Raw genomic sequence first — 13,281 nt, forward strand, 5'->3', positions numbered from 1 at the left:
GAAACAAACTTTAACACTAAATTTACAATTGGATTAATGCTACTTGTTATTTGTTATCTCTGAGTTGAGAGGAAGTGTATACACTAAATAAATGAATGGAAAACTTTAACAAGTCACTGGGTTGAAAACTACACCAACGGTGTCTGTCAGCAGGGACGGAAAGCGAGGAGGCACAGGGGATCTGTAACCGAGCTAATTTCCCCAATCATTCGGAGTACCCCCTGTGACTGCGTCAGCGGGTTTGCGCCCAAGTCTTAGCGAAAGACTGCGCGTCGATGCAGCTCTCCCCTACTAGCAAGAGTGCCCCCCCCGCTCGAGGGAACCCGACCGGCCACACGCCCTGTGACAGGAGATGGTGGAGAACAGACGGGTACCATTCATACTGAATGTTAAACAGTGACTTGTTTAAGCAGACCTGAGGTGATTAAATTCATGTCCAAAAGAACCCATAAGATGCCAGCTTTTCGACGGACCAAACAATAGGACCTGATAAACCACAGGACCAGGCCTAGAGAGCGAGTCTATGCCAGAACCATTAACGTAATGAACCTCTGACCAGTGAGAACAACAGGAACAACTACAGCAAGAACCAGTGACTGTCTCATAACAAACTATTTATATTTCATGGTGAGTACAAACTGTGTATTACTTGCTTTCTTGCTTACTAGTTATGTGTGATTCCGATACTCATAGGTTCTAATCAAAATTACTTAAAACCTACTAAATTTTGTAACAACTCTAAGGTGGTTTTGTTATTCTAAACTATAGTCATTTTTTAAAGGTTTAATTAATTAAGTTATCTTTGCTGTAAATTTTTGAAACAACACAAAATAGGCAAAATGGCCCCTAGGAAACGTAAAACATGGTGTTGTAGCCAAAAGGTCTGCTCAACTCTTTCACCAAATGTAAAAGATGAACCTAAGATCAAGTTTACTACTAGTCTTGATAGAAACTTTATCAATGTGAAGTTCGGTAAAAATACTGTGTCTTGTCTGGTTGATAGTGGAGCAAGAATTTCTTGTATATCGAATCATTTGTTAAGACAAGTAGCTCCAAAGGCAAACATAATTGAATCAAGTATTGGTGCTATAACTGAAGTGTGGCGCAAAATACATGCTGTGTTAGGTGAAGTAATTATTGATGTAAATATTATAGGACTGGTTATGAAACAAATGTCTAGGATATTTGAGACTCTACTGCTAAAGCTATTCTTGGAATGGACAAAAAACAGAAAATGTTCCTTTAGTTCTACTAGAAAAATTCTGCAATGTCTTAAACACAGACTTTGAAGTAGAGGAACACTTGTAGTATATTTTCATTATATGACTCACCTGTTCATCACTTTCGTTAAGTTGAAATCATCTTTAAATTGCATGCTTAGGTATAGCCCGTATAGTGCAATAATATAAGGTATTTATTGTTATAAGCAGATCTAATTTTCCTAAAGGTAAAATGTTAAGCTCTATCATACTTTTTCTTTTGTGTTACTTATTATTGTTCCGCATCATATGGTGGGCCAATCTTTGATATGGTAGGGGCAAGCCCTTAAGTTTGATCATTGTTGGTCACAGGTCTTAACTTTAATTTTGGGTGAGCTTCTATTGTATCTGACATTGGTATATAAATTGTCATTTTTCAAATCGTTTCACTTTTCAAAGAGCAATCTTAACTCTCAAAAGAGTATTGCTCTGTGTTTCCGGCTGATGTTATATTTCTTAGTTTAGGTAATAAACCACCAAAGTTGTTTATTGATCTAATTCTCTTCTGCTCAGAATCCAACTTAAAAGTTAGGGAATCACAAATGATGTTTAGGGGGAAAACTGCATATTCATGTAGTAGAAACAAAGCGAATATGGTACTTAAATTTAAAGATAACCGTTGAATGATACCTGTTATAGTATGTGAATGGACACAGTAATTCAGTCAGTCACTGGGACTCTACATGATGTTTACAGTTACATTGACATGATAGAACAAAGTGTACTACAGAAAATTGCGAAAGAGATATTTAATGTACATGAAGTAAAATGGAGTGTTGGACTTTCAAAAGACAAGAAATAATGAACTGAATGATACAGTGTGGCAAGAGGTCAATATTATGAACTGGAATATATATAGATTAATAAATGAATAATATGATTTTATGATCAGATGTGATGTGATGAGTAATTGATCAGAAATGATGTGATGAGTATGATCAAAAATGATATGATCAATACATGATAAGAAATGGTATGAAGTAACTAGAACTGTAAGCCAAAGGCTAACGAATACCCCCCACCCCTTCCCTGTCTAGGTTGTTTGCCCTGGCCTTAGTTATGGTATCACTAGAACGCACAAGGCAATACATTTATTTCCCACCAAATTCATGTAGGCAAAGGTTTACATCATGGCTATTAATATTTGAAAGTTTGAAAAAGATTTGTTCAATAGCTTCAAAGAAGAATCCTGGACAAAGCTAATTTTGCCCAATTTAACTCATTAAGGGGCCACAACTCCACTCAGGATCATGCGATTCTGACCAAATCCACGGAGGCACAGGTTTACATCATGGTCAATAATATTTGAAAGTTTGAAAAAGATTCGTTCAATAACGACAAAGATGAATCCCGGACAAAGCTAATTTTGCCCAATTTAACTCATTAAGGGGCCACAACTCCACTCAGGATCATGCGATTCTGACCAAATCCACGGAGGCACAGGTTTACATCATGGTCAATTTGAAAGTTTGAAAAAGATTTGTTCAATAGCTTCAAAGAAGAATCCTGGACAAAGCTAATTTTGCCCAATTTAACTCATTAAGGGGCCACAACTCCACTCAGGATCATGCGATTCTGACCAAATCCACGGAGGCACAGGTTTACATCATGGTCAATAATATTTGAAAGTTTGAAAAAGATTCGTTCAATAACGACAAAGATGAATCCCGGACAAAGCTAATTTTGCCCAATTTAACTCATTAAGGGGCCACAACTCCACTCAGGATCATGCGATTCTGACCAAATCCACGGAGGCACAGGTTTACATCATGGTCATTAATATTTGAAAGTTTGAAAAAGATTCGTTCAATAACGACAAAGATGAATCCCGGACAAAGCTAATTTTGCCCAATTTAACTCATTAAGGGGCCACAACTCCACTCAGGATCATGCGATTCTGACCAAATCCACGGAGGCACAGGTTTACATCATGGTCATTAATATTTGAAAGTTTGAAAAAGATTCGTTCAATAACGACAAAGATGAATCCCGGACAAAAAAAAGACGGACGGACAGACGGACAGACGGACAGACAGACAGACAGACAGACAGACAGACAGACAGACAGACAGACGGACAGACGGACAACCCGATTCCAGTATACCCCCCCAAACTTTGTTTTTGGGGGTATAATTAAAGAGCATAACTGATGTATGATGATGCATTACTACAAGAGCAGAAGCTGAGCGACATTGTTTATTTTTTTGTTTTTACATATATATCATATGAAATATATGCTGAAATTGTATGATGTAAAATGTCCAGGGTTCCCAACTTGTAAATATTGTAAGTACTGATAAGATTAGAAGACAAGTGTGTATTTATGTCTACAATGAATATATGCTATTTAATTATTATGTTTGGGACAAACATATTCCAAGCAGGGGTGAATATGTAGTAAGGCACATTTGAGGTGAAATTATTTGTGAATATTTTTAATGCATAATTCTTCAATTTGCTAATATTTTATTGTGTTAGTTGTTGTTGTTTTTATTTTTCAAAAGACATCTTGATATTATTTCTGGAATTGCAGTTTTAGTATTTTTGTTTAATGTTTCTTTAGGAGTGTGAAAAGCCAGATGATAATATGGATTGAGTCTGGACTATTGTTGTTTTTTGCAAGTGTTTAATCTCGTTTTTGCTTACTGTATATTCAGTATTTTTAGCACATTTCTTTGTAAGGTGCAGTAAGCCATCTGGCACATAGACATCAAAGTTTTTAGAGTAATTAGCAAGTCTTACTCTCTTGTCTTATTTGCATAATTTTATTATAAGTTTTAATTGGCCATAGGGCCCTTTCCTTATTTGTTAAAGGTCTTTTAATTGGTTAAATTTAATATGTCCCCTCCTACCATTTTATCATTGGGTCAGGACATTTTTGGTAAATAGGTACTTATAGAGAACTTTAAAAAAAGGGAGAAAAAGAAAGGAATTGACTGGATTTTTGACTTTCACCTGAATTCTTCTTAGTGGCATAACTGTAGCCACAGTGGCATAACAAGAGACTTCTAAATAGTCCAGCCACATATTAAGATTTCATATAACTGTACATGAAACAAACTTTTACACTAAATTTACAATTGGATTAATGTTACTTGTTATTTGTTATCTCTGAGTTGAGAGGAAGTTTATACACAAAATAAATGAATGGAAAACTTGAACAAGTCACTGTGTTGAAAACTACATCAGCCAAACAGAATTACTCTAAGGCTGACCAACGGTGTCTGTCAGCAGGGACGGAAAGCGAGGAGGCACAGGGCCTCTACCGAGCTAATTTCCCCAATCATTCGGAGTACCCCCTGTGACAGCGTTAGCGGGCTCGCGCTCAAGTCTTAGCGAAAGACTGCGCGTCGATGCAGCTCCCCCCTACTAGCGAGAGTGCCCCCCATCCCTCAAGGGAAACCGACGGGCGAACAGCCCTTTGACACATAGAACACAAAATCACAGACAAGAAACATAGAAGAACAGCACAAAACTCCACAAACAGCACAGTGCATGCATACTATGTTTAAGTATATATACTATATATACAGTACTATGATATCTTTTATTGACTGCATGATAAAAGCTTTTATAAATTAGAATGATCTATATTTATTGTTAAAACATTTCCATAAAAACCACGTGTAAAAAAAGTTTATCGTTTTCGAGATTTTCACTGTTTTTCTAAGATTGTTTAAATTTAAAATGACACTCTTATTCATAATCATTACACACACATGTATTACAAACACAAATTTTGAGTAATAAACCTTTAACTACTTAAAAAATAATGCATTCATGGAAAATATTAACTGCTGATAACAAGATTGTAACCGTGTATTTCATAGCTGAAAACGAATTTTTTTTTTAAATGATTGGTGTGTGCTAAAAGATTTATTTTGAGCTACTATCGCCTCATAAGGTATAAATACCGTGTTTTTGCACCTATCTTTCAAAATCAACTCTGTATTCTTCATAAGAACCCTTATTTTTGACATTTATTCATCCTTTTCAGTATATTAAAACAATTACATTAATTGTGGTTAATCTTTTTTGGAAATAAGAGTGCATTTATAAAAGAAGCAGTTCGCCCAATCCAATAGTGATGACAATTTAATTAAGTAAATTGTATTGTTTATTTTTCAATCTTTTGACATCAATGTTTTCAAGCCTTAATCTGATTTAATCTGATTTTCTTTATTATAAATTTCAATGTAGGTAGAAACAGAAAAAAATAAACAATTACCACACTTTTTACTTTGGGCTTGTGTGAATTTGGATATCTGCTTTTAAAGCTGGTAATGACAGTTTTTATAGACGATTATAACATGGATTCAATTTAATGTTAATGGACTTATATTCAAATTAGTTTAAGAAGATTGGGAAAAGAAAATTGTCAAGATGGCGAATTTATCATGATAATTTCGAAATTAGTATCACTATATACTTTAAATTATAACAATTGAATAAGTGTGGCATTAAGTGAGTTTACATCACACAGTTAAAATGTGTGTTCTCTGACTTGAGATAAAAATCACTTGACATACTACCTAAACAGGTGATTCAAGTGAGTTTGATTGATGGTTCAGAAATGAATTCAGTTACTACTTTTACTGGAATATAACAAACTAGCTCTCAGATAGTCTTAAACAATGGCAATTGTTTCGAAAAATAGTACACATTCTCTTTCCGAGTATCAAATACTTGAATCAATAATTAACCTGTCACAATTTAATGAGGAATCAGTATGTACAGTATATATCGGTATATCTAGCTTATATATAAGCATTCAATATCTATACAAATTCGTATATTTTTTTACATACGTACAAACATCTTGGATAACGTGTGACTCTACTTACAGTTGTATTCGTAAATATTTCTAGTTTTGTTAATTTTCCACAGAAACTTGAAGCAATAAACATTTTCAAGCATTTGTTTATGCCATGGTCTATATTCTTATGTACCGTTATTGACCTAAGAGTTCGGACACCTTAAATTTATTATTTTTTTCGCTGTCCGAATACATGTTTGTTTAACCTGCCTTTTTTCTTCATGTTTGCATTTTACCACTTATTAATTTATCCGTAGCAATCAAAAGTCATAAACTTATTTATTACGCCTATAAGTGTAAATCCTTCATCAAGTTAATAAAAACACCATTTAATACATGCATTGAACTAAATAAACACATTATATCGGCTTCAGATCAAAGAGTCACACTGTGTGACGTCACATAACTTACAGTTATACCCACGAGGATCTCGTGGACCGCATGGACATTGCTATGCACTTATGCAGTAAAAATGTATAACTGTACGATTATTGCTTCATACAGTCTTTAAGTGTGGTACAAGTTTGAAAGTTTATTGGCAGATCGTTTTACAAACATGTCATGTCTATGTTTTCTTAATCCCTTGATTGCCCTTGTTGTTTCTTTAATCCTCCAATAAATATATCACACTTCCTTTTTCTGCAGGCAATAAATCGTTTAGGATGGGTAGTAACTAATTAACCTGTCACAGTGGTGTATACATACGGTTAGGTAATCTAGCCAGGCATTGTAAAGATACAATTCAATAATCTTCGTATGTAAAAATTGGTAACTGTGAAAGTTATGATTGATGTCCTTTGGGTGTCCGAAAATTAGGTACGCAAAATAAATTATTTTGGAAAATAATTATGGGTGTCCGAATATTTAGAGTGTCCAAACTCTTAGATGAATTACGGTAATATACATGCTACTTGAAACTACTAAGTATGTCAAGCTGTTACCTCTGTAGTTTTCTAATTAATGTTTGTGCTACGTTTCAATATAAATGCCACCGGACTAGTAGTATACAGCCAGGCTTGTAATTCATTTGGGTCGCTTTTGTCTAAAAGTTGGAAACTTTATTTAAAACTATGTTTTTGCGTGTAGCGTTGTGTTACCTTGTTTGACCGCAAGTGATGAACATCTATTGTAGGTTTTCGACTGTTATTGTTGCGTGGACCAAAGGTGTTGGTTGAAAAATCATAAATAGTCGGTTTAGGTTTAATCACATTTGTAAGTTTACTGCGATTGGTCGGATCGCTTGTTTTGCCTGTTTTGAACGCAAGTGCTGGTTAGACAGCCGTGGACGGAAAGCTTTTACTTATTAGATTGCTAGTGTTGATGAGATCTCTTTTTGATTTTCGACTATTTGCCTGTTCCCTATAGTGTTCATGGTACTATTATTATAATTATTATTATTATTATTATTATTATTATTATTATTATTATTAGTTTATCATTTTATTATTTTATCATTATTATTATTATTATTATTATTATTATTATTATTATTATTATTATTATAATAATTATAACTATTAATATAATTATTTATAGTATTGTTATTTATATTATATTTTATTATTATTGCTTTATTATTATTATCATTATTATTAATATTTATGTTATTTTGCTTATTTTTGTTATTATTTTATTATTTTTTTATATTATTATTATTATTATAATTATAATTATTTTCATAATTGAAATAAACGACATTCTAAGACATTATTCAGAACAATAAACATTATATTGTTTGAAGTTTAAGAAAATGAAAATCCTTTTAACCTACTGGAAAAGGTACAATAGTTGAGTATGATTAAACTTTATTGATTTTTCCCAAAAATGGTAAAATTTGAGTTATATGTTAAAGTGTTTACAATTATGTTACTAACATGTTCAACTCATCAATAAATATGTTTTTTTTTTATTTACCAATTCTTTTAAAATGTAAATTTCAATTGTATAATGATTTTGTCGGTTGTTTGTGGCCATTTCTAACAAAAAGGTACACAAATCTCAAATAAACATATGTTTACATTGTATACAGGCCTTCCAGCAGGCACTTACAAAGAAGTAGGAAAAAGTAGGAGATTTTCAGACAGAAAAGAAGGAAATAGTAGGAATATTTTTTACAAAAAAGTAGGAAAAGTAGGAATATTTTTAGTTAAATATGTAATTATTAATAGCTATTAACTTACCTAGAGGAGATGTTTTTTATGCAAAATCATACCATTCTATATGCCACATTGAATATTTTAGTGAACGATGCTTGGTCGGTTTTTGTTGCTGAACTGTGTGGGTGAAAAGATGATGCACGTCAAAGTGGAACATGTTGCCACACCTTTCAACAACAGAAACCAGCCAGTTTGACATCTTTTGTTCATTTTCTGCAAATAAAACTAGCACAAAGATCAAACTTTAATATTTTTGCGGACTTTATTTTCAAAAAAGTAGGAATAGTAGGAGATTTTTAGAAAAAGTAGGAAAAAGTAGGAAGCTGTTAAAAAAGTAGGAAAAAATAGGAACGCTGGAAGGCCTGTGTATACTATATGGATCACCACAATCTAAGCCTTTTTTATTTGTTTGTGTTCAATTTTTTAAATTTAGGATTGTGAATTTTAATTGCAATATTTGTGAAAAATTATACTTGAAGGGATTGTGCTTTGGGCCGAAATTAAAAATACTGCTTGATAACGTGAAACTGTTGAAGTAAAAACAAGATTAGACTATATAAATCATAGGCATATTGAACTATTTTCGTAGACAGAAAACGTTTACGTAAGTATTGCACTTTTTTCGCTTCGTGCTACTGTGAATTCGAATCAATGCTCTATAACTGGTTTAAGCAATGGGGTCATAGATGAATATAAAACTATGATAGGGTCTCAGATGTATCTCCGATGTCCACACAAAGCTTTATTAAACAGAAATGTATGGAAATGTCCAACAATATCACTGACTCGACCACTCATTTGTATTTGCGTTATAGGCGCTAAATTTAGAATATACATACGGTTCAGATGAATAAGTTTTAACTTCTAAAACAAACTGGGCCTTTAAGAAAGTCACGTGATATGGAAATTTACTTATGAGGTTTTTCCTGCTAATTCTAGAATATACTTTTAGTTGTGTTGCATATTTGTTATTGCGATAAATCCAATTTATTTTTCATACTTGGGGTTGAAAGATGTAAAACAAAGGATAAGAAAGGTCATTGGAATAAACTAGGGATGCAAATAAATATTCAAATATTCGATTGAACGTTTGGTATTCGAATGTCAAAATCGGTATTCGAATATTTGATGATTTTGTTGAATTTATAAATTAATAAACTTTTTGCCTATAACTATGTTCTTCATCTGTCTTGTTTTTACAACGATTGGCCCCTAATGCCAGAGGTGTGAACTTGATGACACTATACACGTGTCATATCGGATAAATCGTCGGGAACTGTAAACAGTCCCCGTAAAACATTGCATTTCATGGCTGTGATATTTAACACATTCCCATTGTCTATAACTGTGTTCTTCATCTGGCTTGTTTTTACAACGATTGGCCCCTAATGCCAGAGGTGTGAACTTGATGACACTATACACGCGTCATATCGGATAAATCGTCGGGAACTATAATCAGTCCCCGTAAAACATTGCATTTCATGGCTGTGATATTTAACACATTCCCATAATTTAAATGACCATGCCAATTAGGAGTTTAAGAGATCGGACTTAATACTAATGCGTTGTCTTCACTGCTAATCAAGCTTGGCGATATTGCTCAAATCGCCTTGATGATATGAAGAACAATTGTGCTAGTTATGTGCTTTAAACTGCTTTCCATGTTTCTATATAACGCTCTTGCATTGAAAAGTAACCGTATGGTTTAACGTTTAAGGATATATTTCTTGTAATGTTGTACAATACATAAGTCAAAATCGACGTTTGGCCATGGTGTCGTTTTCTATAAATATATTTCGTAAACATCAATCCCAGAACACGCCTGCAAGTCCCACGTTGGCGCAAATCGTCATTTAACCGGGAAAATACGAAATTCAATGATCTTATTTTGCATTTTTTACAAATGTGAACGCAGAGGAATTGATATATTTCAATTTGCTTTTGCTTGGGATATATTCGGAAATTGGGAAATTCAGAGGCTAATTTGTGGAACAATAAGTGTCCGTCGCGTGTACCGGATACGACAAAAAAGGGTAACAGAGCCACGGCTATTAATACTTTAGTGAATGATAGTTTACTACAATTCTAAAAGGTTTATTTTGATATTTGAATATTCGATCGAAAGAATTACCGGATATTCGAATATCAAATTTGCCATTCGTTTGCATCCCTAGAATAAACATACACTTAGATAAGTTAACATAACTAAAACATATTAGGCCTTTAAACGGCATTAGCATTAACTTACTCATACTATTTTGTTTCTTACGAGATGTAAAAGAATAAACCTTTTTATTGAAAGGCAAGACAAAAAGGTTTGGATGATCTAAATTTGTAAAGATTACATGTGAACATGCATAATTAACTGTAAACTGTCTCAAATAGATCTCTTTTAGCTGTATATAACAGAATTTAGCGAGGCTGAATAAAATTTAGTTAATTTTAACTATTAAACAGTTAACATGATGTTTGTCGAATTCATTTATCATTTTAAATACTAACATATCATTTTAAAAGTTCTCAGAAAGCATTGTTTCGATAAGTTTTGTGTATTGGTCTAACTGAAAACAGTATTTGTATTTTCAATATTAATCTTTACAACACATTCTTTTAATATTTAACATTTTGTAACAGTTTTAGGGTTATGTTTTTTTTTAAAAGAGATGTTCTGCAGATGTAGTGTCAGAGTTGCTTGGCTACAAATAGTTCATGTACAATCAATAAGTTCTTCAATGTTTGGGGTTGGGAATCCTTTTGTTTCATCATTATTAGAAATTGAGCAAATGGAATTAACTATTCAGGACTATACATGCATGCAAAGTGATAAATCAAATTATAAGAATTTCATTAGGATTTAAGCCTGTGGGTTTCTGGCAAAATGCGTCTTGAATATTAATTTGAATGTTTGGTAGGAAACTAAGGATAAAAAACCTTATCTGCAACTAAAACTGGTATGAATGAATGTATGTACATGTTTCAATAAATTATAGTTATAACTCTTCTTAATACAGTACAACATTATTCAAAATGCCCATTTCACTTGGCTAATTTTAGTTACAAAATTACCCAATCACATACAAATAAAAATATTTTATTAATTACTTTTATTAACAAATTTAACAAACTACTTTCCCATACATAGTTCAGAACAATAATCATTTGATGCATTCTTTGAAAAATACCAACAAAAATAATTATTTACAAATATGTAAGTAGAAAATGTTATATAACTTACATATTCACCTTATCACTCAAATTATTTTACCAGTAATGAATTTACTTTTAATACATGAGCTGACTAAAGAAATAAATGCAAAAATAACCCGGAACTCATTATAAAGCAATAGATTCTGGCCTATTGAAAAGTCGAGAATGCGGTGCGTTAATATATGGGTTAAAGATATTTCACATCCGGTGTCGAAGCAGTTTGCTCTGCTTGATAAATTTAAACCTGATGTTTTGTGCTAATATACCCAATATCTTGACTTTTGAAATAAATGAGGCGATTAAAAAATTCCGGGGGGTACGAAATAAGCGGATCAACAGGACCAACTAATCAAACACGTTTAGCGAACAAAACACACACAAATCATAAGAAAAACTTTTCATAGAAAAGATAACAAGCACTTTGCTGCACTGTAAAAGTTTACGAAATCCTGGAAATCGATAAGATGAGCGTGTACAAAATACGTCGTGTAGTGCCTTTCATTTTCTGTATACAATCTCTATATAATGTTATTTTGAAAAGTCTTACCTGACTTTGCTTTTGCGGAGTCCCTTTGTTCCTTCTCTTCAGTCTTGAGTTTATTTTGCTCATCTGCTAATGTTTTGATTATTTTTTTTGTTTCGCTCTCACATGTTTTCTTGAATTTCTGTTTTTCTTCTGAAGCTGCCTCAATAATAATTTTCTTTGCTTTGTCTATGCAATCATCCACGTTTGCAAGAGCATTTCCTAAAGTGTTCTTTATATCGTTAATGGCGCTTTCTCCTTCTTTTCCTAAATTGGAAATTACAATACCGCCGAGTTTCTCAATGTCATCTTTTATCTTATTTGCTTGTTCGCTCCATTCACCTTCTTGAGCGGAAGCCAATTCCGTAATTGTTTGAACGCTTCTGATTGCAGAATCCTCGATGATATATTTCAGCAAGTCCAAGTTGGGATCTTGAGTTTGGAGCTTTAACTGAAATTAAGTAAACTTGCAGTGCATAACTCGTGCTAGAAATAATAAACATTTATAACCAGACATATGACATCAAACAAGCATACAGATAATACATATAACAAGATAAATCCAGTTGTTTTTTCCCGCCAACCAATGTATCACAATCTTATGTCCGTCATACTGTCTGTCCGTACAGTATTTCATAATTTCCCTTTACCCTGTCAAGTATCAGCACCTGGAAACTGAATTTTTGAAATATGTTCATAAATGTGATGTGGTAGTCCATTTATTTTGGAACCCTACTTAAACAAACACCGTGCCCTGTTTTTTTTTGAAGAATTAATTAATGAAGTTTATAATTCTTAAGAAAGTCTATGTTATTTTAAAGGTCTTATCGAAAGAGTATATACTTCAGTTTGCAGACTCGGGTGAGGAAATTTATTGCTTTCCGTGTAAGATCGTGTATTATTTCATAGACGTCATGAAAAAAATATAGTTTTTCTTTATTATACACTACATATGCTTTTATTTCTTTAAAGTGTAATAAACACTTGTTTCTTAGTGAAAACATTTTATGAACAGTAATCAATCAACTTTTATTAGTGCATCTTTGTTCCAAAAAATAAGTTTTAATTAAACTGTTTATGAATACACGGCAAAACTACTACGCCACCATTTATTGAATGCACATTTGAAAAAGGTCGAACGTGTTAGCAAAACAATTGCAATAAATCATTGGATAAAAACATTTTTGTTAGCTTTAGAGCTTGTTTTATGATACATGGGTATTTAGTAGTGTTTGAAAATCGGACTCCATTTGCTTTCGATAATCGAATCGAATCGGACCAAGCATTTCGATTTACTATCGGACAATAATCGAAAGTTCA

The 13,281-nt window shown here is 32.7% G+C and overlaps 1 protein-coding gene across 2 annotated transcripts in view; it reads right to left on the reverse strand.

Annotated features, from left to right (window-relative positions):
* The window catches only part of LOC128217629 (uncharacterized), an 84,754-nt gene that overhangs the window by 17,551 nt on the left and 53,922 nt on the right, over positions 1–13,281 (reverse strand). For both annotated transcript variants that reach the window (XM_052924896.1, XM_052924895.1), the window contains one exon: positions 11,986–12,412. In XM_052924896.1, the coding sequence (XP_052780856.1) occupies positions 11,986–12,412 (427 nt within the window). The remainder of the gene's footprint in view (positions 1–11,985; positions 12,413–13,281) is intronic.

This window comes from Mya arenaria, chromosome 14, assembly GCF_026914265.1.
Source record: "Mya arenaria isolate MELC-2E11 chromosome 14, ASM2691426v1".
Taxonomy (NCBI): Eukaryota; Metazoa; Mollusca; class Bivalvia; order Myida; family Myidae; genus Mya; species Mya arenaria.